At 41.1% G+C, this 25,510-nt stretch overlaps 3 protein-coding genes across 4 annotated transcripts in view; 1 reads left to right on the forward strand and 2 right to left on the reverse strand.

Annotated features, from left to right (window-relative positions):
- The window catches only part of Dock5 (dedicator of cytokinesis 5), a 180,777-nt gene extending 170,658 nt beyond the window's left edge, over positions 1-10,119 (forward strand). The window contains exons 49-52 of the mRNA XM_074055185.1: positions 2,013-2,181; positions 3,172-3,307; positions 4,091-4,191; positions 4,755-10,119. Of these exons, the coding sequence (XP_073911286.1) occupies positions 2,013-2,181; positions 3,172-3,307; positions 4,091-4,191; positions 4,755-4,859 (511 nt within the window). The 3' untranslated portion in view covers positions 4,860-10,119. The remainder of the gene's footprint in view (positions 1-2,012; positions 2,182-3,171; positions 3,308-4,090; positions 4,192-4,754) is intronic.
- A 193-nt stretch (positions 10,120-10,312) lies between these two features.
- Gnrh1 (gonadotropin releasing hormone 1) lies at positions 10,313-19,048 on the reverse strand. Its single transcript, XM_020165677.2, has 3 exons — positions 14,722-19,048; positions 13,622-13,717; positions 10,313-12,389 (listed from the first exon to the last, which is right to left on the reverse strand). Exons 1-3 carry the CDS (start codon positions 14,944-14,946, stop codon positions 12,348-12,350), a joined length of 363 nt encoding a protein of 120 aa, XP_020021266.1. The 5' UTR covers positions 14,947-19,048; the 3' UTR covers positions 10,313-12,347.
- Positions 19,049-19,185: 137 nt separating this feature from the next.
- The window catches only part of Kctd9 (potassium channel tetramerization domain containing 9), a 29,346-nt gene continuing 23,021 nt past the window's right edge, over positions 19,186-25,510 (reverse strand). For both annotated transcript variants that reach the window (XM_020165671.2, XM_020165674.2), the window contains 3 exons: positions 23,967-24,072; positions 23,307-23,440; positions 19,186-21,086 (listed from right to left, as the gene is read on the reverse strand). In XM_020165671.2, the coding sequence (XP_020021260.1) occupies positions 20,970-21,086; positions 23,307-23,440; positions 23,967-24,072 (357 nt within the window). In that variant the 3' untranslated portion in view covers positions 19,186-20,969. The remainder of the gene's footprint in view (positions 21,087-23,306; positions 23,441-23,966; positions 24,073-25,510) is intronic.

Below are 25,510 nucleotides of genomic sequence, written 5' to 3' on the forward strand. Positions count from 1 at the left end.
CTATGTACTCCGTCTGATTTATGGCTTTTTAATGTTGAGTCTTCTTGCCAAAAACATGGTCTGGTTTTCCATATGTTCAAATTTAAACAGAGATCAAGAGGAACACAGCTCAAGACCAGCCCAGACAAAATGTTAGGAAGACCCCATTGAAACCAATAAACTTGGTGTGGTGATGCACATCTGTCATCCCAGTGAGGCACAAGGTGTTAATAGGAGAATCCAGGCTGCCCCATACAATAAATATCACGAGACCCTATTTGAAAAAAATAACTAAGGCAAGAAGGGCTGGGAGCATGACTCAAGCAAGAGGTAGAGCACCTGCCATGCAATCACAAGACCTTGAGCGCAAACCCCAGTACTTCCCCCCCCAAAAAAATAAAACATTTAAAAGAAGTTATTTATAGTTCATGCTTTCTACAGTACTTAAGCAGTATTTCATTAATTACAAAATTGATACATACACATATAGAAATTACCGTAAAGTACTAGAATCTTTTAAAAAGAAAACATGCTTTCTGTCTTCACTCAGAGATAACCACTGTTAATATGCAGTTATTAATATAAAAAAAAGTGCAGATGTGGTTTCAACTACTGGGAAAGCATTGCATAGACTGTTTTGTAGCCAAGTGCCTAGTTTAATGTAAATGATGAGTATTTATGCAGCGTTAAGTATTTAAGATAGTGTTGACTCTAAGTCACTTAACACACTAGTTAGTCATAAAATTTTAATTCCACATAATAATAATAATTGTATCATAAAAATAACCTGCCTAGATGACACCCTCCCTGGAAATCAAATATTTAATATTTCCTAAGTTACTTGCACATCTTCTTCCTCTGACACAGGTACCTTCACATAGCTCCCATTGCAGCACAAGCATCGCTGGGCACTTTGATTTTCCTTCGTGGCTTTTCATTGTAAGCTTTTTCTATGTTGCTGCGTGATCCATGTTAATATCAGTTTTTATTGCTTCTGATGACAGTTGTCATCGTGTCATTATCAGTCCTCCTACCGTGAAATATTCAAGCTGTGTCATTATTTCTAAACAGTTCATCATAAAACTTGATTATATTTAGCTTATATCAATATAAGATACATATTTTTAAAAAATTATAGGAAACATATTTGTACGTATAGCTTTCCAATTATTCATTTAGCATGCATTCTTAGAAATCACACATTACCTTCATGTCACACGTCACTTTTAATCAAGCCTGGACTTATTAAATATCCACTTGCAGCTGTAACAGCACCCACTGTAAAGACACAGGATCTTTTTATAATATATTTTGCCTTTCTCTCCCTGTCTACCCCTTCTGTCTTCCCTTATTCCCTTCTCCACCCTACTCTACCACTGGAGAGCAGGTTACATACATCACACTGTAAGAACAAGGCTGTAGTCTTATCTAAACACATACTGTACAGCACAGTTATAAATTTCAGAAATTTGACATTGATGTGATATTTCAACTTACAAAATTTCTAATTTTGTTTCTTATCCTAAAAATGTCTCTTATAGCAAGTTTCAGTGCAGGATCTAGTCAGGGTCCCATACTATATTTCGTCGAGTCTCTTTAGTTATCTTTAATCTGGAATTGTTCACTGGCCCAGGGAACTGAGGTATGGAAAGTTTATATGTCCAAGGTCACCCAATGGGCTAAGTGTAGATAGGAGTTGAACACAAGCTGTCTGGCTCCAGAGTGTGTGCTATTACCCATTACATAGAGCTACCTACCAGTGTTTTACTTTATCTCTTTGTACATCTAATGAGAACTTCTCTTCCTGGGGTACTGTAAATATCCACTAATATTTTCTTCCATTCATTTAATAGTCTCATTTCTGTTCATTTTGTCTTGAGGTGTTTGTTGGCAATTGAAAGTTCAGATTTAGAACTGGAGAGTGAAGTTATGGGTAAAGATGACATTGAGGTGCCAGAACCCCTGGTCCTGTGGAGTGAACTGGACTGTCACAGGATTAGTGTTTGATGATTTTTGTCCTTTCTGGCTGATAGGTCAATCCTGGAGCCACTTTTTGAGCGCAGGGCCTCATCAGGCGCCAGAGTTGAAGATCTTGCCCTCAAAGAGGACAGTGAGAACCGGACCAACAAATTCAAGAGAAAAGACTGGAGTTTGAGCAAGTCCCAGGTCATTGCAGAGAAAGCTCCAGAACCTGACCTGATGGTAAAATGAACAAACAAGTAAAATAAGGAAGGGAGGGAAAAGTGGGGGAGGGCAGGGCAGGGAAAGGAGAAGGAAACGGGGGGAGGAAAGAAAGAACAGGCCGGCTCTGGAGGCGTACCCTGCCTGCCTGCCTGTGCCCGGCACATCTCCGCTCGCTCCAGAGCAGTGAGTCACCACACAGAAGCCTGACTCTGACTGATCTCAGGAGCCAGCAGCCTGTGGTAGTGTCAGATGCCAGATGGTGCCACAAAAAGCATGTACGGAGAGCTTCAAGTCTCTGAATCAATATTGGCTCGAGGTCTTGTACCCGCAACGTAAACATGTGGGTTGCCTCTTGAAGTTGTGGTTCTCGCCACCATGTTCCATGAGTCAGTCCAAACATTGCACTTCTCTTCTTTTAACTTAAAAAAAAGGGCATTTTTCTTCTCTAAGCCACATTAAATTGTTAAGTGTGGTGACACCAACTTACCCTGAGGATCAATGTGGCTTTATTTCCAGCCTATATGGCACACTCCAGCTGTGGTCAAATTAAGCCAGTGGCCAGCCAGAAAATAATCTGGGGGTCAGTGACCTCCAGTTAGCACCTCTGCTATGGTGCCCACCATGTGACAGTGTGCCAGCCTTAAAAGTGACTCCTGGAGCCACATGCCCTTGTCTCACGCATGTAATCCTAGCTACTTGGGAGGCTGAGTTTGGGAGGATCAAGGTTTGAAGTCAGTCTGAGCAAATAGTTTGTGAGACCCCCATCTCCAAAATAACCAGAGCAAAGTGGACTTGGAGGTATGGCTGAAACAGTAGACCACCTGCTTTGCCTGCTGGAAGCCCTGAGTTCAAATCCTAGTCCCACCAAAAAAAAAAAAAAAAAAAAGAAAGAAAAGTAACTCCTGGAATTTAGCCTTTTTACAGATTCCTGCTCAGCAGACAAGACTGTTAGGAGCATAGTGAGCTCAGCCTTCCTCACTGTGAGAGTGTTTTCCTCTTTGCTATTAGAGCCCAACCAGAAAAGCACAAAGGCCAAAGAGTCTCCAGCTGGTAGACAGTCGGTTAACACCATTTTCTGGCTCACCTCCTCAGTCAACACCTTTGAGCCCACCTCCACTCACGCCTAAAGCTACCAGGACCCTAAGTAAGTTCTCTTGTATCTCTTACATTCTTTTTGCTACAGAATGGAGTATGTGTATGAATCTGGGCAATTTTTATCCAAACCAGCCACAAAATATATGAGACTGTTGTAAAGTTGATTTGATTCAGTGGTCTTGGAAATAAGATAATAGAGTTTGACAAGGAGCCTCCAGCTACCTGGTTTGTTAAATGTTTCTCATTAATGATCAGAAGGATCTGAAAGTCCCTTTTCCAACTGCAAAGGCATAAGTCAAGGGGATTCAGAGTAGACTGGACAGGAAGCAAGGAACTTATGAACTAACCATTGAGTAGTTAGACCTGCAAAGGGTCAAGAAAGAGACCCAATCCATATCCTACTGGCTTAGAGAACCAGCACTATGCAATACTTGAGGAAAATTATAAGGTACCCAGTGGGGCGGAAGCATAAGGGAGGTTCATCTGCCAGTGTCAATGGGGGATAACAGTCAACCAAGAGTTAGAATGGGGCACGGTTTCCTGGAGGACATGGATATATCCAAGAAACTCCAGAAAATGTTCTCATCTTCAGCTTAATAGTAAAAAAATGGAATTTTTCAGTTCATAATTTCCTATGAAGCCATTTGGTGAATGAAAGGTACTACCTTTATCATGAGGGGTAAGAGGTCTTCATTCTGCCTACAGAAACCACAGAAAATGGCTATAACGATTTGATTGACCTGACTGGTTTAAGTGTCACAGAGAAAGTACTGTTTCTTTGAGGCTCCTAGATAAATCTTTCTCTCTCCCTGTCGCTTTGTATCATTTCCAGGCTCCCCATCTTTACAGACAGAAAGGCCGGTGACTTCTGTCCCTCCTCCACCTCCCCCGAAAAGTAAGCCCTATGAGAGCAGCCAGAGGAGCTCCACGGAGGTAGGAACTGCAGCTGGCAGTGAGGTCACAGAGCCCCACCCCCAGGGAGACCACATGAGCTGTCCCGGCTCTTCAAAGGACAGGTTTTCCCACACAGTGATCACTGTGATCCTCTTGGGTCCATGCCTGAAAGCACAGGAGGTGGACAGGAAGGAGATACAGCTTTCCCACGCTGCCAAAGGAAGAGGCATTCTCTGTCCCTTGCACTGGGTGTGGGTGGGGAGATGAGTGAGTTCAAGTTCACACTCAAGGCTCACTTCTGAGTGAGAAACAGTTGTTCTGGAGTGGCCTCATGTGGGTTTCCTTCCTTCATTCAGCAAATAGTTGTGGAGTACCTTCCATGTATATGGCAGGTACACAGGTGTTGGAAATACATCTGCGATTGGGTGTGTGCATGCGTACCTGCATGAATCATCAGCTCAAGGGGAACACGTAGGACAAATGAGACTCATTCCCCTTTTTGCCTTGCAAAGGCTATGTAGATAAATATAGACTGGTAATAAGCTAAGGCAGAATTGGGAAGAGAGAGAACTCATTTCTAATCCCGTGTGTCTGCTCCCCAGATTGCGCCCCCACTGCCTGTCCGAAGAGAAGCCAAAGTTCCACCCCCACCCCCTCCAAAAACTCGGAAGTCTGGCCTCGTTTCTTCTGAGCCCGGATCCCAGTAAGGACCTTGCCCTCTTAATCTAGTGTTCCTTGGACAGCTGCTGCCTGAGACCCAGCCTCCAGGAGAGGATTCTTCATTATGGGGACTCCCTGATGGCTGTGCGTCCTAGACTGGATGGTGGTCACCAGGTCAAAACTGGTTTTGTGCTTTCCAAAGCTTCCCTTTGATAGATGTTTGGGGCCTTGCCATATCCCCTTCAGTGCACATGGAGTTCCAGAAGCAGCCATCTGCTGTGTGCTTTCAAAGGAGAGCTGTCCTTCACGATGATTGCATTCCAGCCTCTACCATGGAGACGCTGCAGTCTGCAGAAGCCTGGGCTGGTTCTCCTGCAGCAATGGTGGAGCAGCCCATCCCCAACTCCTGGAAGAGTTCCTGCTTTTTGCTGCTGAAACGCTCTGATTGAGACTGACTTGCTTTTCTCCTGTGTGCTTCCCTGTCCCATCCAGCATCTTAGAAGAGCTTGATACCAAGTTCACACTGGGAGTTGACATCTTCCTATTCCTCCATTGTCTACTATGTCCTTTGCTTGGTGGGGGGGGAATGCATATTTAACGGGGATTGGATGCTGTTAGGTGTGAATCACATGGACTCATGTGCCTCACACTCCTGACTTAATGGTCCTTGCCACGCGGTGGTCACTCCTGACCACGGATTCCTTTGAAGCTCTTTTGCACACCCAGTTTCTTGTCCTGTTCCTTCCTCTGTGCTCACATCCCTGCCTGTGAGGGACCTAGGGTCTGGGTTCATCAGCTTCTTTTCCAGGTCCCATTCCAGTGAAGCAGTGGTACCTGCCTGCTGTGTGATTTTACCCTGGAGAACGCAGTGCAATATTATCCCTTTGATTATTTATTCCTCTTGATCATGGAATTAATTTGATTACTAATGGTACTACTGTCAGTACTTCTTGAAGAAAAAACATGAGGTGATTTGAAGGACCAAATATTTCATACATATAACAACCACATGAAGCTAGAGGGTTTTAAAAGTCAAATCTAGAAGACTCTCATTTTGTAGCTAAGGAAATTGAGGCTACACAAAGAAAGTGGTACTCCAGCTTCTTACAACCCAGCTTGCTAGTGTAGTCTTTACAAGGTGTTTAATACAAGCCCACAACAGAGCAGTATTGGAACTGCCGCAGCTATTTCTGTAGTATTTAGGTATTGATAGCAAAGCAGAAAGTTTTCTGATTAGGACTTCAGAGGTCAACCTCGGGTGTGCTCAGAGGTCTCTTCTATGACCTTGGCCAAGTCCTCTCCTCCAAGTTCAAGAGAGCAGAGAAAGAGATTTCAGCTGTGAGAATCTGCATTTGCCTACCTGCCTCTTTGTGTGCCTGGTTCATCATGAGGGTCAGCCTAGTAAAAGGTCTGAAACAAGTCTAGCATGTTACCGAAGAAATCAGTGTGCAGATTCTGGAGGTGGCATGGAAATGTTTACTCTTCACCCCCACGAAAACGATGATCATGGAAAAAACACAGGCTTTAAGTTTTGAAACCTATTTGGTCTCAAATCCCTGCCATGTCACCTCTTACCTTTGCAAATTCCGCAAAGCGTTTGAAATCCTCTGGGCTCCATTTTCTCACTTTGCAGAGTGGCACAGTTCCTCCTGCACAGGTTGCTGTGGGTTCCGGTGAGATGGAGAATGTGAAGGAGGAAGCATTCACAAGGTGCTCCTTTCTGCTGTCTCTCAGAGCTGGGTAAGGTCTGGCCCTAAGGGCGTTACTGATACGACTTATTTTTATTCAAGGTAATTTGAAGTGTGAATGCAGATTAGTTCTGTACATAAAGCTCTGATCCAAAAGACGGCACCCTTCGGAGCCTTTTACATTGTTATTTATGACTAAAGATGGTGTCAGTAAGAACTAGAGAAGATTTTAAGGAGAAAAAAAATCAAGCCCTGCAGAGAAAGGAGGGGGCGACAGAAAGATTGTGGACCACTTCTGTGGTGGCTGGAACAACTTCTCAGAAGTCACCGACAAGACTGGCTAGAAGGAATTTATAGGTCTTACCCTACTTTTGAGGCTGCCATTAAAATAGAAAGATGTAAACAGGATCATTAAGAAAAAAACACTAACCTGTCCTTGCAGGGCAGTAAGTGTGTGTCCCCATTCAGGTCTGGAGATGAGGCTGGGGAGATGTGATCTCTCAGTGCTCAGATACATTCCTTCTTTTAAAAGGACACATTTTTCATATGATCCCCTTTATATATTGCTGGAAATAATAGCTCTCCACTGCCTGAACCCCAGGCATTCCAGGTAGCATTGTGGACACAGTTTACAGAGGACATTATTAGAAGGTTCATTTCCTTGGGAAGCTGGAGGGTAGGAAAGAGTCAATTTGACAAAAGTCATAAATGACACTGTCCTGAAGTCAAAAGAGGAAGACCTCAAAGAAACGTCTCATGATCACGTCAAATACGGAAAGAGAGGAGCGGATGCAAGAGGAGAGCAAGAGCTGGACTTCATCTTCCTTTTGAGGTTCCTCGAGATGCCAAAATTAGCCCCAAAATTGTCACAGTCTTTGTGAATATTGGTTTGTGGTTTGTGGGCCCGTGTTAATTTTTTTCCTCTCCTCTCTGTCCTTTTGAGATTCTTTTCAAAAAGAATTATCCCTTTCAGCATATACCAAGTTCTTATTGAAGGCCAGGCATGGCACTAGCCTGTCAGGATGTGGGAGTTTCTTTTGTTCAATGGAAATAGCCCAGCGTACAAAGACAAGTTCACTCTGGTGTGCTGCAGGATTGGAAAATCAGAGTACTGGATGAAAGTGAAGCCCTCGTTCAAGCTGCTGGGCCATGGATTGCCCCCGTTTCAACCCTTACCCCTTGACTCCAGAGTTGTAGTCATTTCTTCCCGCCAGGGAAGCCCATGAAGAACTCAGCCACAGTGTAGATCCCAAGGATAAAAAAAGGTGTCAAGCTGTATTTGAGGTAACAACCTACGTTTGTTCACTCTTTCTAAGCTGGAAATCTCTCTCCAGTTGTCTCTAGATCAAGGAGCAATTTTTTATTTTAAAACAGACAAACTTACATACAGTTCAGTGCACAACTCTTTGGATGCAGCTGAATGCATTTTCAGGTAGCTGAACCCCCATGTCCCCACCTCTCAGATACACACACAACTCCAGCACCCCAGAAGGTGCCCATGTGCCTGTGATCCATCAAGTTTGTGCCTTCTTTCTTCGTGCTTCTCAGGTATAATGAAAAGGGGAGAAAGACTCCACCATCAACACAAAATAAGACTAAAGATTTTGCACTTTTAGCAAGTCCATTTCTGGTCACTCCCTGGGCCTCGTCTGTAAAAACTACAATACTGTATTTTGAGGCTGCATGGTTTTTCAAATCCCTTCTACCCTAGCTTTTTTATTTTAAGTAAATCAAAAGAGAAGGCAAGGCAGAAGGAAGTTTCTGTACAAAAGTTTTCAGGTCCATGCACTGGAATCCCCATTTTTCATTTTTCATAAGGACTTGGTGCTTTGACCCTGCCATGCCTTAGCTACTAAGGTCAAAATATTTGTGCTGGGGATAGAGTTCAGTGGTGGAGTACCTGCCTAGCAGGCACAAGGCCCTGGATTCAAACTCCAACACTGCAAAAAAAAAAAACCATTGTGAATATTAAAATAATGACTCTAGTACCTATTTTTGAGATATTGACACAAATTACCATAATTCTCAGCAGAAACCGTGATATATCATGTCTGTAATTGTCTTTAGCACACCATGTCTAGACTTCCCGTTCGTTTTAACAATCAGGGTTTCCTTTCCTATGTCATTTGGGAAGTTGATGAATATTACTTCCTTGGAAATGTTCATTCCACTAGAAGTCTGTTATTTAAAAGAATTTGGAAAAAGTAAAGTTTGTCTTTGGCAGGATTTAGAGTTGAGCCATCAGTTCTAATCTTATCAGAGGAATAAGGGTTTGCCTTTCTGATAAACGGTTCCAGTGTGACTCAGATCCAGCCAAAATTCTTCTCCCATAAATCCCACCTAAACCCATGTGGTAATCACCTTTTTTGAGACGTTCACCCAAACTTTGTGGAAAATTCCTTTACCGTGATTTTGTGACTAGTTGGGTTTCATACACGGACAGTTAGGAAGACAAGCATTGATGTAGAAGAGTTGTGTTCAGATTTGCTGTTATTTATTTTTTAAATTAAAATGGAAATGTATTTTAAAGTTTATTATGTGTTTAGCTTGTTATTACTCATATCTTAATGAAATGAAATCAAGAACCTTGTAATTTTTCCTTACTGACACCTCCTTCAAGACACAGCATGTCCTGGGGCGCCCTAGCTCCTTTCATTCCAGGTCCTGTTTGGTGAAACTTGTACTATGGGGTTCCTGGAGTCATCTTGGCTGGGAACTAATAAAATTGCAAACCGTTTGCTTCTTTTTGCCCTTACCATCTATGTGTTTGGCATCTGAGCTGACAGTTTTCTGATTCATTTGTCACAGGTAATTAGATAGATAAAAGTAAAGAGAGAATGAAGTTTTTTTTAAAAAAAAAAAACGTATCTAGGCTGGACCCAGCTAATCTATTACTTTATTAAAGCAATAATTACCACTTTCTGTATGCATAATTATTATCTAGATGCTTTTAAAAAATGAAGTTGGCTTGGGCCCGAAAGACTGAATGAATCTTTTTGGGCCCTGAGAAATTCCACTTTCTTTCACCCATATTTTCAGTGTGCTGGTCTCTCATACAAGGATTCTTGGCTTCTCTGCTACAACTTCTGTAACTTTTGCTAAAATGATCCATCTGTTTTCAAACCATTTCTTTTTGCTAGTTGATCATTTAAAGCCATATACATTGGAGAACTCATCTCATTAAATGTATCATTTTATATATTTCCTCACCCTATTTTGAAAGGCCGCAGACTTTTTAACTTACATTGATGAATGAGATGTTCTGATTTAGGAAAGTATTTGACATTTTAGTAAAGGGACCATTGTCACTTTCCTTCTTGGTCGTTTGGGCCATTTGCTCTCCCACATTACAAATCACCAGATACCATCCCAAGCCTATAGCACTGGCATCAGGTAGCTGGATGAGCATCGTTTTATCTATCCCCTTGAGGGACCCCCACAGCTGACTTCAAAGAAATTGCCCCAGAGATAAGATTTCACAGGAGAGTTGATGCCCCAAGTTGATGTATAAACTAAGCAGGCATGTTGTTGCCTTTTGAAAAAAATGTATTAATGTAAAGATTGTAAACTATATTGTTTTTATAAAAATAAATAGTTACTGAGTGATTGGCAACTAGAAGCCTGTGGTCCTGACTTGCCTGTAGTGATTAATGAAATAATACAATTTTGCCTTTGATCCATACAGCATGCCGTGGATCACATTACCACCTAATTTTATTAAAGTGGGAGTGAAGAACTATTTTTGATTCAATTTTCAAGATTTCTTCAAATGGAGATATTTGGGAGATATAGCATTGTGCAGTAGTAAATGTTAAGATATTTTATAGAAATGTTTATAGTAAATACTGATTGAAGATGTGGTTCACACCTATAATACCAGCATTCAAGAGGCTGAGGCAAGAGAATTGAGAATTTGAGGCCATCCTGGGTTGCACGGTGAGACCCTGTCTCAAAACAAAACAAAAAAAATGGTTCTCTCCCCAACAGGATGTTTCTGGTCACTGTTCGGATTTCTTAGCACAGGTGTCCCCCTCTTTTGGGGTGTGTGTGGGGGGAGTGGAGAAGTTTCATTTGTCAAACTAAAAGAGGAAAAAGGACCTAGTTTGTTGCTTAGAAATTATCTGAAATTTGAGTTTTTGAAAGGGTCCATAGCCATCTGGAAGTTGTGAATAATGAGAATATTGGTGTCACAGTGTCTGGGATCCCATGGTCACCAGTAAAACTCAGTTGACCTGTGAACCCAGCATCCTGTTTCAGGTCCAGTTAACAAAACCCAGGATCCAGTTTTATTGGCTGCTCATCAGAGTGCTGTTCAGGAGTGGTGAGCGTGGAACCAGACAGAGCCAAGTGGGTCTCCTAAACCCTGAGACTCACTTTCCTCCTTTTAGATGAAGACAGTCTGTTTGCTACTGAAAATCTTTGTGCAGATGTTTAGCACAAAGCCTGTCTTTGTGGAGCATGAAAGGTGGGAATGCTAGTTAAAGGCCAGGGGACATAGGAACACCAGGACCCCATCTTCAATGGTCTGTCTCTACTCCTTTGTGTTTCTTGAGTGAAATTCCAAAAGGATCAGGCAGGTAAACACTATTATTTTTAGGTCTTGGTACCTGCTATGGTTTGGATGTGATTTGTCCCATAAAGGTTCATGTACTGGAAACTTGGTCCCCAAAGGAAAGGTATTTGAGGTAGTGGAACCTTTACAAACAGGTAGGTAATTAGGTCACAGTGGCACCACCCTCAGGAGCAATGATGCCTGACTCACAGAAGTGAGTTAGGTATTGTGGGACTGGATTAGTTACCAGGAGAGGAGTTTGTTAAAGAGTGAGACTACCACACATTTGTCTCTTCCTTGCATGCCCTTCACACTGGGTGGGGGTGGGGTAGGTAACTGAGGTTTGAGCTCAGGGCTTGGGCTTCATGCTTGCTGCACCAGTGCTCTGCTGCTTGAGCCGCACCTCGCCCCCTTCACCACTTTTTTATATGCTCCTATCGTGTGATGCCATCCGTCACGTCCTGACACAGCATGAAGCCCTCCAGATGTGGCCTCCCAAGCTTGGCATTTTCAGCCTCCAAAACTATAAGCCAAAAGTAAACTTCTTCCTTATGAAGTACCCAGGCTCAGGGTTTTGTTTTGTTCCTATGACAGGATCTTGCTATATGGCCCAGACTGACCTCCCAATTCTCACTCCTCCCACTTCAGCATCCTTAGCGTTGAGATTAAGGGCATGAACCGTCAGGCCTGACCTCAGGTATTTCTCTAGCAATAGAAAACGGACTGAGACAGTTCCAGACTTTAATGTGCACGGTTGGCCAGGCAGAGCCCTGCATTAATAGCCCTGTGAGCCACCCCCTCCCTTCAGCCTCACTGGGGTTTCAACTGGGCGGAGACAATTTAAGGAGGAAACTTCTTTCCAAGTGGCAGGAAGCCTTGGCCATAGCTCCACCTTAACTTCAGTAGGTTAATGGACAAAGATGACCTTACAATCCCCTAAGAAACTATAGCTAAATCAACTTTCTCCAGCCTGGATCTGTGTGTGGCCCTTGTCCATAGCCATGAGATCAAGCCAGTCAACCAGAGATACTTTGTGTCACCTCATCTTCCTTTCCATCTGCCTCGTGTGCATTTATGGGGAAGGCTCCCTTTAGGGGCGCCCCTCCCCCCAGAGCTCGGGGCTAGAGAAAGACTCCATTTGTAACACTTTTTCCATGGCACTCCACTTTATTATGAAACGTGCATCCTGGTGTAAAAGTTTCTGAAATTCACACAATTTTCAGATATGTAATGGGTCACAAACTTCAACCTCTACATTACACTCAAGTGTTGTCCGTCCTTCTGGCTGAATGGATTTATATCTTCTTCTGCTCAGTTTCCTGTTCAATCAGACTTTCCTGAAAAATATGAGTATCAAATATATAAAGGTTGACTGGACTAGCTGAATTTCATTTAATTTTAATTTCTAAAACAGGGATCTAGGAGGAACAGATCCATTTGTTGTCATGCACTAGGAAGTGCTAGAGAGAGATGATAGATTGGGTCTTTTTTTATTTGAGACAAGGTCTTACTGTGAGGTCCAGGCTGACCTCAAACTATCCTCCTACTTCACTCTCTGAGGGCGTGAATTACAGGTATGTAACACCATGCCTGGGAGACTGTGTCTTTTTAAGGTACTTAATAAACATAAAATCCACATTAATAATAGTTTACGGATAGGATGTGAGGAAAGAGATGAGAGTTCTCATCCTTAAGTATGAATTACGCCAACTTTTTCTTAAATTCCTTCACAATGTCATCTCTGGGAAAATTTCACTGCTTGTTATTTTTATCGGGCAGTAAGCAAGATTGGGAAAAGAAAGGAAATAAAGATAATCTGCCCACTTTCTTCTTTTTCCTGTGGGTATTGGAGGTTGAAGTCACTCAAGAAAATTAAAAATACAGCTTATCTTCATTTATTCAGGCTTTCTCTCTCCCAGGCATGATTGGAAATTAACCATAATGTTTTGTGACAGCTGCACATCCATGGACCATGACACTCAGACAACAGTGACACTGAATTCAATTCGGTGTCTGTATTCCATCTGTTTTATACTTATTTTTCATCAAAAATCTGTGTTAAGATTAGTAGATTTCCATTTTAGGTGGAAATTTAGTCCTAAAAAAACAATAGAAATCAATTCTGCAGCTCCGAGTTACAAATTTAACAAGTCTGGAATTTAACCCAAACGGGGGGGGGGGAAAACGTCTAAAGCAGTGTTTCTGGTATCTGTGTTTCCCAGAGTCCTGGAAAACCATGCCATAGAACAACTGCTGAATTAAGTGGAGGGTTGTCGATCAGCTTAGAGAAGACTGGTTGAGTGGGTTTGATGAATGTGCTTGAAGAATTACAGTATAATTAGGTAGCTCTGTATTCTAAGAATTCGCAGTGGGAAGACATCTGTTGGTCGTCCCAAGGCTGAACTGTCTACCCACAGAGTGGGAATGCCATGAGGTAGTGAGAGCCCATCATGGGAGAGGCTGTGACAGTCAGGAAAGTCAGCTCACAGCGGCTAGGTGGAGTGGTCATGAGTGGTACCCAAGGGCCTTTCCTTCTCTGCAGGGCTGTGTCAAGTTCTTATGAACTCACCAAAGCTCCTCTCAGGTCCCTAATGGGAGAATGAGGTTGGTGGACAGTGCATTCGAAGCGCTGGGGTTCTGCCAGTTGCTCAACCTCTTTGGCTATCTGAAGAAGAAGAATGTGACTCTTTAAGAGATTAAAAAATGACGTATTTTCTACTTTCACCAAAAATTGTGCAGAGTGAGGTCTGGAGGTTGTAGGACTGAGTGGGAGGCTGAGAAAGTTGTAAGATCGGGATGGGGGACGTTAAGGACACAGATCCACCGTCAGGCATTTTTATGGGATAGTTTAGAGCTCTGGAGACAATGGGGAACAATAGGAAGGGACCATGTTCTCTTAGACATGATGACTGTGAAATACTTCCAACCCTATGAAGAAACAGTACACAAAAAAACTGCAAGAGTTTATAGCTGAGTAGGGTTGCTTTCTATTATGTTCAATGAGATTTGCTTCACATAAAATCTGAAGAGCATCTTTCAGATTCTGGGGATTCTTTGTTATTTCTCCAAAAAGGGATACATCTTTCCAATGAAAGCTAAATGGTATTTTCTCCAGCTAAATTTCCCATTCTCAGCCCTATGTTACTTTTTGGATTAGTCGGTTAACATAAATGGCTTCTCTCATAAAATCCTCACCTGTTCCTAAGAAGACACATTTTTACAGATTTTTTTAAGGTATCCCATGCTAATCTACTGTAATCTAGATGAAATTAAACCCAGCACTTTTCTATTACACTGTCTCGTCACTGTAAATTTGCTAATTCCTGGACTCCAACATTCTCCAACATTTTTACTTAAATGATAGAAAGAAATCACAGAACATACATCCTTAGTAAGGATACTTACATGAATGTACTGCTGATTTAATATTGTAGCCAAATTAGAGTACAACGAACTGTCTGTACCTGTTGGGCTAGTCTCTTGGCATTTGTCCCTCTGTTTCGTCAGTCTTTGAATTAAAGGTGGGACTTTGACTCCTGCTTTGTGAATGTCTTCTCTTCGTGGCCTGTGTGTCTAGGACAGAGTGCTGGGTATCATGCTGAATATTTTATAGTTCAATTAAAGCAAAGCCTCTAAGCTTTATTTTGAAGCCTCATGAGAGGAACTTACCTCTTGGAAAGAATCAACCAAGTTTTCAGCATTTCTTTTCCCTCCCGGGCGCAATCCATAGGACCAGTGCTGGCTGGAGCAGCCCTCCACACACGAGGTCAACAGAATAAGTACAGCCAGAAGTTTTGGAATTGTCTCCATTCTAAGGAACGTCAGTGAACAATCAGAAATAGACCCAGACTGGAATGAACGAAAATAAAGACCTCTTAAAGAAAAGCCTGTCATCTGTACCTGTAACTCTACAGAAGATGGAAGTTAGGGCTATACAACTTTTACACACAGACAGTGAAGCAAAAAGACATCTACTTGTGTGCCTTGAGTTTCCTAGCCATTGAGGACAAAAAAAAAAAAAAATCAATACTTTAAACTCACTTCTTCAGCACGTTTTTTGGTAATCTATTTTTATTATTTAGTTATCCAAAACCCATGATTCGCCCCTTATCAAGTTCACATTTTGGCCTTCACATTTCCCTTGTCGTGGATTCATTTTCAACTATTATTCCTGAGAATAAGACTGGTGAACCATCCACTCTGAAAAGTAACCCTTGCTAGGTATTTCTGGCTAATATAAAGTTGCCTGACTATAAAAGGCGAGACTATGCACTAAACAACGTGCTCCTGGTCTGTCCTCTAGTCTTTCAAGTATTCCTGCTGGCTGGACCATCTGTAAGAGCCAGCAAAGACTCCACACTCATCCTGGTGGTGAGTCCCTGCACATATCTCTCTTGCCAAGGGAGCCCCTAATTATCTGATGAAATGTACCTCTAAATTAATTTTCATCTGATGTGGAAGAGGCTAAAGTCAAACATTCATCAACAAGCCATTGGGTTCCCCAGTGACTGGATCTCTTGTCACCTTGTAAGTGACAAGGTCAGTGAAGATCAAGGCTTCTTTTGATGCCATCACCGTTGGACTTAGTTCTTGAGGTATAAAATGCCCTGTAGACATACAATAGCACGAAATCTTAAAAACAAATAGTACCATAGAAATACAAAGTACTTTACCTGTTTGGAGGCAAAGGTCAGAAGAATCCCAATCTTCCTTTGGGATGTGGTGAGCGCTGTGACTTTTCTCTTCTCCTAGCTTCCTTTTTATATGAAACTTTTCCAGGACATTGAAATCTTTCCCGCTGGTAAATTATGCTGCACACAGACTACAGTTTAATAATAATAATTTTTAATCCTCTCATAAAGCCCTTTAATGGTGTATGTAATTGGAACACCCACCGGTGTATCTGTTAAATTACTTAACTCTGGCCATTAAAATCTTAGCTAAAACTTTTATAGCTGAGGCCACCATTCAAAGAGATTAAAATCTAGCTAGGTTGGATTCCCTTGAGGAAATTGACAGCCCTATCAAGAGTTCAAAGAAAATAGATGTTTGAGACTAAGTGAAGTCAAATGCACACACAAAACTTTCACAAGGCGGACAGTGCAATAAATATAGAAAGTTGAGTCAGGATGCCCTAGAGCTGATCTCAGCTTTTAGATTCCCTATTTGTAAAAGAAAGGATTTTAAACCAGATAATCAGTCATTTTCAGTTTTAAAAACCTCATTTATTAATGATTATTGACATTATATAAAATCCATATAGGATCCTAAAATAGATACTGGGTGAACATTCTCCAGTTTCCTACCCACAAGGTTTCCACCGTATCATGAAAACTTGCAGTTCAAATACTCTAAGAGCAAGACCCTATTAAGCAGATTTAAGCTGATGGATCAACTCCTTTTAGTAGATGCTTATGAAATGAAAATATGCAAACCATCGTGCTAAGAACAGTGAGCACGACGAGGAAAAGCAACAGTTGCCTGTGAGTAAGACCAACCTTATTCATTATAACAGCCCTGAAAAGTACCTATCATCATCCAAATTGTTGGTTTGCTTGAGGTGAGGTTTTTGCTGTAGTGCTCAGAACGGTTTTGAACTCCTGAACTCAAGTGATTTTCCTGCTTCGGTCTCCTGAGTGCTGGGACTACAGATTCATGATACTACACTTGGCTGTATCATCAGAATTTTATAGATGTCACACCCCAAACCACAGCGGCATAACCTCGGACATGCTATTTACATAAGCATTTTAAAAAGAAATAGAACCATTACTCTTTATTGCATTCATTTGAATACATGATTGCCCTTCCCCTAATTTAATCTAGGTTTATAACCCATGACTGTCAAGAATTCTATCTAATTATCTGTTAATAAACCTTGGCATCGAGTCAGCATCCAACACGTATAGGTTTGAATAAACGACTGAATGAATGAAAGTAAGGACTTTTTAAGCCAGGTTAGGTTTAATGTTTCCTCTACTTCTGCTTCAAATATGTTTATTTAAACCTTATGTACAATAGGTTGCAAAGCCTGCGGCATTAGCTAAGCTGTAAGATGCTTTAAAAAAAATAAAACTTAGTTACTGTTTGTTCATTTTAGAACTGAAACTGGCAACTTCTCAGGTAGGATGCTAAACCCACCAGCCATTGCCTACATTCTCTGAAATAATCCCATTCACAAGGATTCTAAAGAGCAATGAATGGTGTCTTGCCAAGTAAACTCATTTGGTTTTTCCAATATCCCTGTGAAGGCTACCCAGACCTGTGGGTGGAAAAGGGGACAAACTTTAAAGATAATTGTAAATGGAGGGAACTTCAAGATAAAACATCAATGATTGATGCTAAATTTGTTTTAATTATTTCACTTAGATAGCTTGACTAACCCGCCATTCAGATCTTAAAGAGTGGAATCTCATCTAATTTCCTGCTTATAGAGGGATGTGCTTCTCAATGTCACCTAAGCAGAAACTGTGATCTTTGGCTAGCACTAACGGGATGGGAGCCCTATGGCCAGGTGAAGCACTTACCTCTGGGTGAGCATCATGGGGCTACGTGTAAGTTTCCATGAATTGCTAATTTGAGAAGAAATGCTTTGGAAGGTTAAAAGATAACACAGCAACAAGATTTGTGAAATTATTCAATATGCTGTATGTTTGTGCTGTAAATCTGCAATAGTCTGGTCTTAGGTCACATAGATTTTTTTTTTTTTTTTTGCGGTACTGGGGTCTGAACTCAGGGCCTCGAGCTTGCCAGGCAGGTGCTCCACCACTTGAGACACACCCCTTGCCCTTTTTGCTTTCATTATTTTCTTAATAGGGTCTTGCATTTTTGATCCTCCCTGAGTAGCTGGGATGCACCTGGCTGGTGAGATGGACCTTACTTGTCTTACTTTCTACAATACCAAATGGGATATCAAACCACTATACCAATAATGAGGTTTTGATGTGTAGTGACACACTTTGAGCCCATTCATAATTCCCTGGTTCAGCCAATTTACCAAGGAACTGAACTTAACAAATTGGACTGAAAAAATTGGAATTTAAGGTTGTTATATTTTTTTCTAAATTTGAAGGAATAACTTTAGAGAGAAAATCACTAAATTTCCAACATGAAAACACCTCAAAATTATTACAATAATGATTTCGTAATCTCACTGAAGGACAAAGGAAGAGCATCTCTTCTGCCCTAATGTAAAATCTCGGTGGGAAGACGTCAAGGTTAACTCCAGCTGACACATCTCCTCAGGTTGCTGAAGGGTCCCAGAGAATTAATCCTCATACAAGGTGCCTTAGACTGAAATAATGCCATCACTTTTTCTTTGTAGCACTGGACCTTTTAATTTTAAATCTATTGCTTCCTTGGGGATTTAATAAAATTCGAGGGTTTTCCATATATTAAGGATGACTTAAAAGTTGACTTGGGGCAGATTTCTAGTATGAACAATAGATTCATAACATGAACAACTGGAGAAAATACGTCAGGTCTTGGTTTATAAATGGAAACCATCAAAATCATGACTTTGCAACATTTACTAAGATTGCCTTGAAACTGTAGTTGAAGAAACTAGACTACATCAGAACATAACATCTATTGATTTAGACAACTGCTCAAGTAAGAGAACTGATTTTATCAATGTACATAATCTAACCAATTTGGGTTTAAACAGCTCCCTAGTCCTCCCCCAACAAAACTATTTTAACTTATATGTAGAGTCACCATCTACCACGAGGACAGGCAGAAGGTGGAAGCTCTTTTTCCTTATTCTCTCTCCTAGTTGTCAGGCAAAAAACATTCTGAGGGAGCATGTTATCCATTTGGCTTAATAACACAAACTGGAAATGTTCACAAACAAATCAGAGAAGTTGCTGAAAGCAGTTTTTTCTTTTGTTCAGAATAAAGGTTTTTATACTTGCTAGCAGGGTGGGTTTTGAAGAGATGGGCCAAAAATAGTCATGTTCTAAGAAATCAAGTTACTTCAATGGTGGCTTCACAAAGACTGTTCCATCACAAGTGCTGTGCTGAATTCCCTTTTCCTCCCAGTCGCTCAAAGCCAGCTGCCGACCCATATTGGAGAAATGTAAGGGAAGTCCAGAAAGTACTGATCTTCAAAAGCCACAGAAGGAACACCAGGAGTATCTTTTCAACATTTCATATCATTTATTAATGCAGTATACATCAGATCCAAACTGAAGTTTCTAAGCACACCATGTTTAGATCTTTCAGATTCTTCTGCAGTTTTAGGTTTGTCTACAGAGGTACCCTTAAGTGAATTAACATATTCTGCAATTACTGAAAATATAGTACAGAATGAAATGATTTAAATATAATTTAGGCACATATTGATTATGAAAATAGATATCTCTCAATACAATACTTCTCTGTCTTGGTAAAAATAATAAAGCAAAGAAAATAATTCATTTCTAAGGTTGCTTTCCTTCACCTGTAAAGGTGCGATCTCCCCACCCTGTGCATATGTGCCCTTTACTGTAAGGAAAGCTTTGCATATGTAGATAGAGAATAAGCTACAGAATACTAAAGATATGTCATCCTCCCAAAGGAGTCAAAGGTGGATTTTAATGATTCATTGCCTCAAGGTGATGCGTCTACAGGATTCACAACCCTTTTGGACACAGCATATATCCCTGCTCTTGGGGTACACACAGGACACTGGGACACTTGGGGGCGGGGGGAGAATAAAGGCCCAATCTCTGCTGCTGCAGAGCTTGGCTCTGCTGAGCTAAATTTTGATTTAAAAAATATGTATGTATACACACAACAGAAAATATAAGTAAAAGAATCAAAGGTGCTGACTCATTGGTATTACATCTTAGACCAGCCAAATGCCTTTACTTTCATTAATTTTTTGTTGGCTATTATCAAACTGTCAGTTAAGGTTCCTCATTCCCCACCGCGGGGTTTTAGCTGTAATTATATTACATTGCCTTCTAAAAAGTGACTCTGCTGTATTTACTCCTATTTTATGGCTTTAATGGCAGTGAACTGAGACTTCATACCTATTTCTAACCTGGTCTTGTTTACACTAATTGGCATTTGTGTTAAGTGGGTGTTAATGATGCACCTTGGATTTTTGGTTTTGAAGTATCTTTCTGTTTGTGTTGATTGTGTGAGAAAACAAGATGAGTTGTCAACAGAACTGTGTTGAGTGGAACTTGCCTAGAATGAAGCTCTGATGAATGTTCATTTATATGCTGTAGCTATAGGCAAACTCTTCATCTGGAGACTTCCAGCCCCTTTAGAATGATAACCATATACAGTGGTCTTTCCTTCCACTCTGTCTCAATCAGTAAGGATGGGATACTTCCTTACTACTGTTTTGCTCTAGAAAGTAAACATTATAAAAATGAACCTGAAAAGAGAACCTTCTAGAGTCTGACCTCACCACGTTCACATGGTGCACAGATATCTAAGGGGGGGAGGAGTCACTAAAGCTATTTATACACCTGAACAACCTTTTCATGTTCTCATAAAATTTAACAAGTTTATCCGTACTGCATCTAGGTATTCAATAAATATAATTGCATGTGTTGTGCTTTTCATAAATTAAAATTCTCAAATGCATCTTAAACCAAGATAGTATTTCCATATCATGCCTATTTAAAGCAAATATAACAGATACTATTCCTGGTCATTAAACCAGGCAAGCCCCCACCCCATTCAAAAGGCAGCAGTATAACCTGGTGTCCCTACATCTATTAAATGAGCGCTTTTCTTAAAATCAGAATGTGGGGAAAAATTCAATTTTTTCCCTTATGCACCACTAAGAAAAACCATAATCCTCTAAACACTTTTTAAATTCCCTTACAGTGTTTTTCTTCTAGACAACTGAGTGGGTGGAGAAGAAAAATGATATGGAAAACATATTTTAATTCTGACATCTTCTACCAGCCCCCACACTCTCATCTGACACTCTGGGACATGTGTAGTGGTGTCAGCATCTCTTCAAAGATGGCCCCCTTCACATTGGATCCTCTTAGGTTGGCTTCCTGAAGGTCACACCCAGACAGATCACAGTTCTGTAAAGCAGAACAAGGCTTATGTAACCACATGGAAACTTAGGGCCTTACATGTTTCCTCTCAACATGACTTCTGGGCATATTAGGACACTGTTCCTATACAGTAAAACTCAAGACACATCTTTTCTTGAACACTACCAATGTATATTAAAGCCAAGTTTTCTACTATCTGAAATTGTTATCCCTGGCTGACATCAGACTGTCTCAAACATGTCTAAACAAAGGTTAAACAAGATGTTCCCCATCTGATCATATGTTTTGTAAGCAGGCATTTAAAATCCAGAATGGATTCCAATGTAATAACTACTATCTAAACAAATCTACCACAATCCCAAACAGTAACAAAAGTCAGGAAGACTGTTTTTTAAAAACTTTTGAGATTTTGCTTAATTATTAAATTTGTGTAGTGGATTTGTTCATTCTGCAGCCCTAACATTTTTACAGGGGAACTGCCTTTTATTTAAGCACAATAACTTTGAGTAGATGTGTAAATGGCAAAACCACCACCACTGGGGACTGTTTGCTAACTCTTCTAAAGATCATGGTGGGAAAGATGAGCATTAAGTCTCTGGACATGGTGGGGCCAGTCAGAGAGAAGGCGGATGCACACAATCTCTGAGGAGGCAAGTGCCAGCAGCTGCCCCCCTGTGGTCAACTGCTCAGTCTTTGCAATCGGCTGGGCAGACGGAGGTTTTTGCTGCTGACCCACACTGACTCCATGACAACTAAAACCAAGGACAAGCCTATGATCTTAGGTGACAGAAACAAATAACAGACAATTTAATACTTGTGCTCAGAACAGGATTACAGTGTCAGCCATAGGTGGGATCTTTTTTCTTTAAGTTTAAAGGAGACTTCTCTTAAGAACTATCAAGTGATTAAGGCTACAACATGAAAGAAAAACAATTAACAGCAAGGTAAATGTAAACATACTTTCATCTACAATCCGTCTATGCTGATTATCTTGTATCAAGCTGTACTGTTCAATAGGACAGCCAGCATCCATATGTGGCTATGCAAATTTTAATGGATTAAAATGAAATACAATTTAGAAAAGTCAATGTCACAGTTGCACTAGTTGCAGGTCAACAGCCCAGAGCTGCATACAGCTAGTTAGCCACGGTGTAGGGCAGCATGGGTGAGGAGCACAGCTCCCACTGCAGGGTGACTGGAGAGCGCTGATATCCTCCAATAGTCACTGAGCCATGTGCAGTGGCTCACACCTGTAATCCCAGTACTCAGGAGGCTGAGGTGGGAGGATGGAGAATTCGAGGCCAGTCTGGATTACATAGTGAGACCCTGTCTTAAAGAATGAACAACCCTAAACTCCAGCTATGAAGCCTGCTAGCTAAATTTGCAAATCAAGAAGATATACAGGATTCTTTTTTCTTTTTTTTGGCAGTACTGGATTTTGAACTCAGGGCCTCGAGTTTACTAAATAAAAAGGTACTCTACAACTTGAGCCATGCCCCCAGCCCATTTTGCATTGTTATTTTTCAGACATGATCTTAAGTTTTTGCTCAGAACTGGCCTAATAAGACTATAATCCTCCTACCTACAGCCTCCTGCATAGCTGGGATCACAGGGGCACACCACTATGTCCAGTTTCTTGACTGAGATGGTGTCTTGCTCCCTTTTTGTCCTAGCTGGCCTTGAATGGAAATTCTCCCTCTGGAGTAGCCGGGACCACAGGACTGAGCACATGCCCAGTCCCAGAATATAATCTTATGGAAAAGATAATTGGACAAAATTAAAATCTCAAGGTAAGATTCAAAAAGAGCATGATGTCAATTTAAAACAGGCCTTTCCTGAACCTGATTTTAAATCCAGATGCCAATTAAATTTCTCAAGTAGTTCAAAAAATAATCTGGTCCATTAAATACTATTCAGAATTCAAATTTATGAAAACACAATAGATCACATTAATAATTACTATATCAACTGTATCTGCATCAGAAAGACCCAAGGAAAAGAAAAGAAAGGAAGCCAACTAGAATCAATGTCAGATGAGCCTTCCATATCTCTGAGGGTGACAGGACCCTGCTCTGCCATGGTAATTTGTTTGAACAACAGTGGGAAGGAAAACAGCCCTCCAGCTGCACTAGTATGCTACCTGGCACTTTTACCAGCAAACTGCTTTGCTTATGAGTTCAAAAAATTTTGCGTGATAAACTCAGTAATTCTACGTTACTGAAACTCTTCACATGTTGGTGAACTCACCTCTAAGTCAGTTCCTGCCAGAGTGGCCCCTCTGAGGTTACAGTTCTTCAACTTCGCATTTTTCAAGGTGGCAACTCTCAGGTTAATTCCTGTCATCTGACTTCCCTCCATGTCCACACCTTTCAGATTAGCACCTATGAGAAACAGATTTTGAGAGTAGCTTAAACTTAAAAATACTTAGGTTATATACCTGTAATAAAACTACAATATGGCTTATTGACTTAATGGAGGTTATCCTGTAACTTTGGGAAATGAACCTGAAATCTCAAGTTTCTCAACCACCATTGACAATTTATTTAGGGTATAAATTAAGAAACTTAGGCTGGAGGTGTGGCTAAAGTGGGAGAGAGCCTACCTAGTAAGAGTGGGTCCTGAGATCAAACCCCAGTACAACCAAAAAATAAAATAAATAAAATGTTGATTTTCCAACTAAAGCCTCATTAAATATTCAAACCTTTACCTCTCTGAGTCCTCAATATTGATTAGCTATGATCAAGGCCAAAGAAGCATCTTAACCCTTTGCAAGCCCTCTGAATATGATGGCAGAGGAAGCCTAGCCCCCAAAGTCATACTGCCTTACCATTAACAATTACTTTGCTGGACTTTTTATATTATGGTCTGCTTTCACCATAGAATACGTGTTCACACACAGGATCTCACCTTCTAAGTTGGCTTTAAGACCAGAAGGATCCTCAAAATTACACAGCTTCAGGGATGCACCTTCTGCATTAGAACAGAGCATCTTGACTCCTTGCAGATTTGCACACTGCAAAGAAATAGTCCTCGTTTGAAGGTTCATAATTGTCCCATTTGGAGTAAATAATAAGAGGAAAAAAACAGTAAAGGGAGGAAAGGGCCCCCATTCAACAAACATGCATGCACTCAATTATCTTCCATTTACATTAAAGACTTTTAATAGAAACCAAGAAGAATTAAAGAACTTTTTTTTTTTTAAGTTCTGTTGGAGGAACTATTTTAGACACTGGGGACATGGCAGCTCAAGTGGTAGAGAGCTTGCCTAGCAAATGCAAGGCCCTGAATTCGATCCCCAGCACTACAAGGTTTGTCTTAGAAGAAACAAACACCAACAGCCTGCCCACTTCACTGAAACACAGGGGAATTCCTGTTCTTATAAATAGCTCCAGGCATGACAGTAGTGAGAGTCAAAATGAATGGGTAAAGAAGTCAAAACTCACTAGAGGTATGGACTGCCTCTTCCTTATCACTGCAGCAATCAATCAATAAAAATCCTTTATGTCCCAAGAGGCTAGCACCACTTCCTTTTCAAAGGCCAGAATACTAATTCCAGCAATTATAAGGCATCATTTAGCTACAAAAGCACTAACAAGTGACCTGTCAGGTCCTTCTGTGCTGACCACTGCTGCAGGACCTTGTCAAACCTGAGCACCACTGTGCATAATGTAGAGGAGTAAAGAGTCAGAAAGCACATGTCTAAGTTTTAAATTGTTAATTTAACTCAATGGGTTCAATTCCTCAGAATTCAGAGTTCAGAACTCTCAGAAGCTTATCTGTAAAGTTGATGCTAACATTAGACATTCACCAATTGTGACAATCAAAGCAGAAGCTAAATGTGAAAGTGTTTTAAAAACCGTAAGTCATGCCAGGGTCAGTGGCTCACACCTGTAATCCTAGCTACCCAGGAGGCAGAGATCAGGAGGACTGCGGTTTGAAACTACCCTGGGCAAATAGTTCTCAAGACTCTATCTTGAAAATACCACCACAGTAAAGGGCTGGCAGAGTGGCTCAAGGGGAAGGCCCTGAGTTCAAGCCCCAGTACCACACACACACACACCCCAAAAAAAACTGTAAGGTGTAATGTGAATGATAATTGAACTTCTCTAAGATCATAAGGCTGGCTAGGCACTGAAGACTCATTCACACCTGTAATCCTAGCTACTTGGGAGGCTGGGATCGGGAGGATCACAGTTTGAGGACAGCAAATAGTTTGCAAGACCCCATCTCCAAAAAGGCACAGAAAAATGCACTAGAAGTATGGTTCAAGCAGTAGAACACCTGCCTTGCAAGCATGAAGCCCCGAGGTCAAGCCCTAGCTCCACCAAAAATAAAATAAAATCATAAGGCTGATTAAGTTATGCATAGCCATTGCTATCAAGAAAAATTCTTGTTTTATAGGTAAAATTTCAGCCTACAGTCAATTCTAGTAAGAGGGTGATGAGACAGAG

Source organism: Castor canadensis, chromosome 14 (assembly GCF_047511655.1).
Source record: "Castor canadensis chromosome 14, mCasCan1.hap1v2, whole genome shotgun sequence".
Classification (NCBI taxonomy): domain Eukaryota; kingdom Metazoa; phylum Chordata; class Mammalia; order Rodentia; family Castoridae; genus Castor; species Castor canadensis.

What these genes read in the sequence shown, in the direction of transcription:
- Gnrh1 (XM_020165677.2), bottom strand. Translation starts at nt 14,946, where the DNA reads ATGACAGGCTTTTCTTTAAGAGGTCTTTATTTTCGTTCATTCCAGTCT. An exon ending in TGGTTGATTCTTTCCAAGAG is followed by an intron (nt 13,718 to 14,721) that starts GTAAGTTCCTCT and finishes CTTCTTCTTCAG; the next exon opens with ATAGCCAAAGAGGTTGAGCA. An exon ending in GGGACCTGAGAGGAGCTTTG is followed by an intron (nt 12,390 to 13,621) that starts GTGAGTTCATAA and finishes CATATTTTTCAG; the next exon opens with GAAAGTCTGATTGAACAGGA.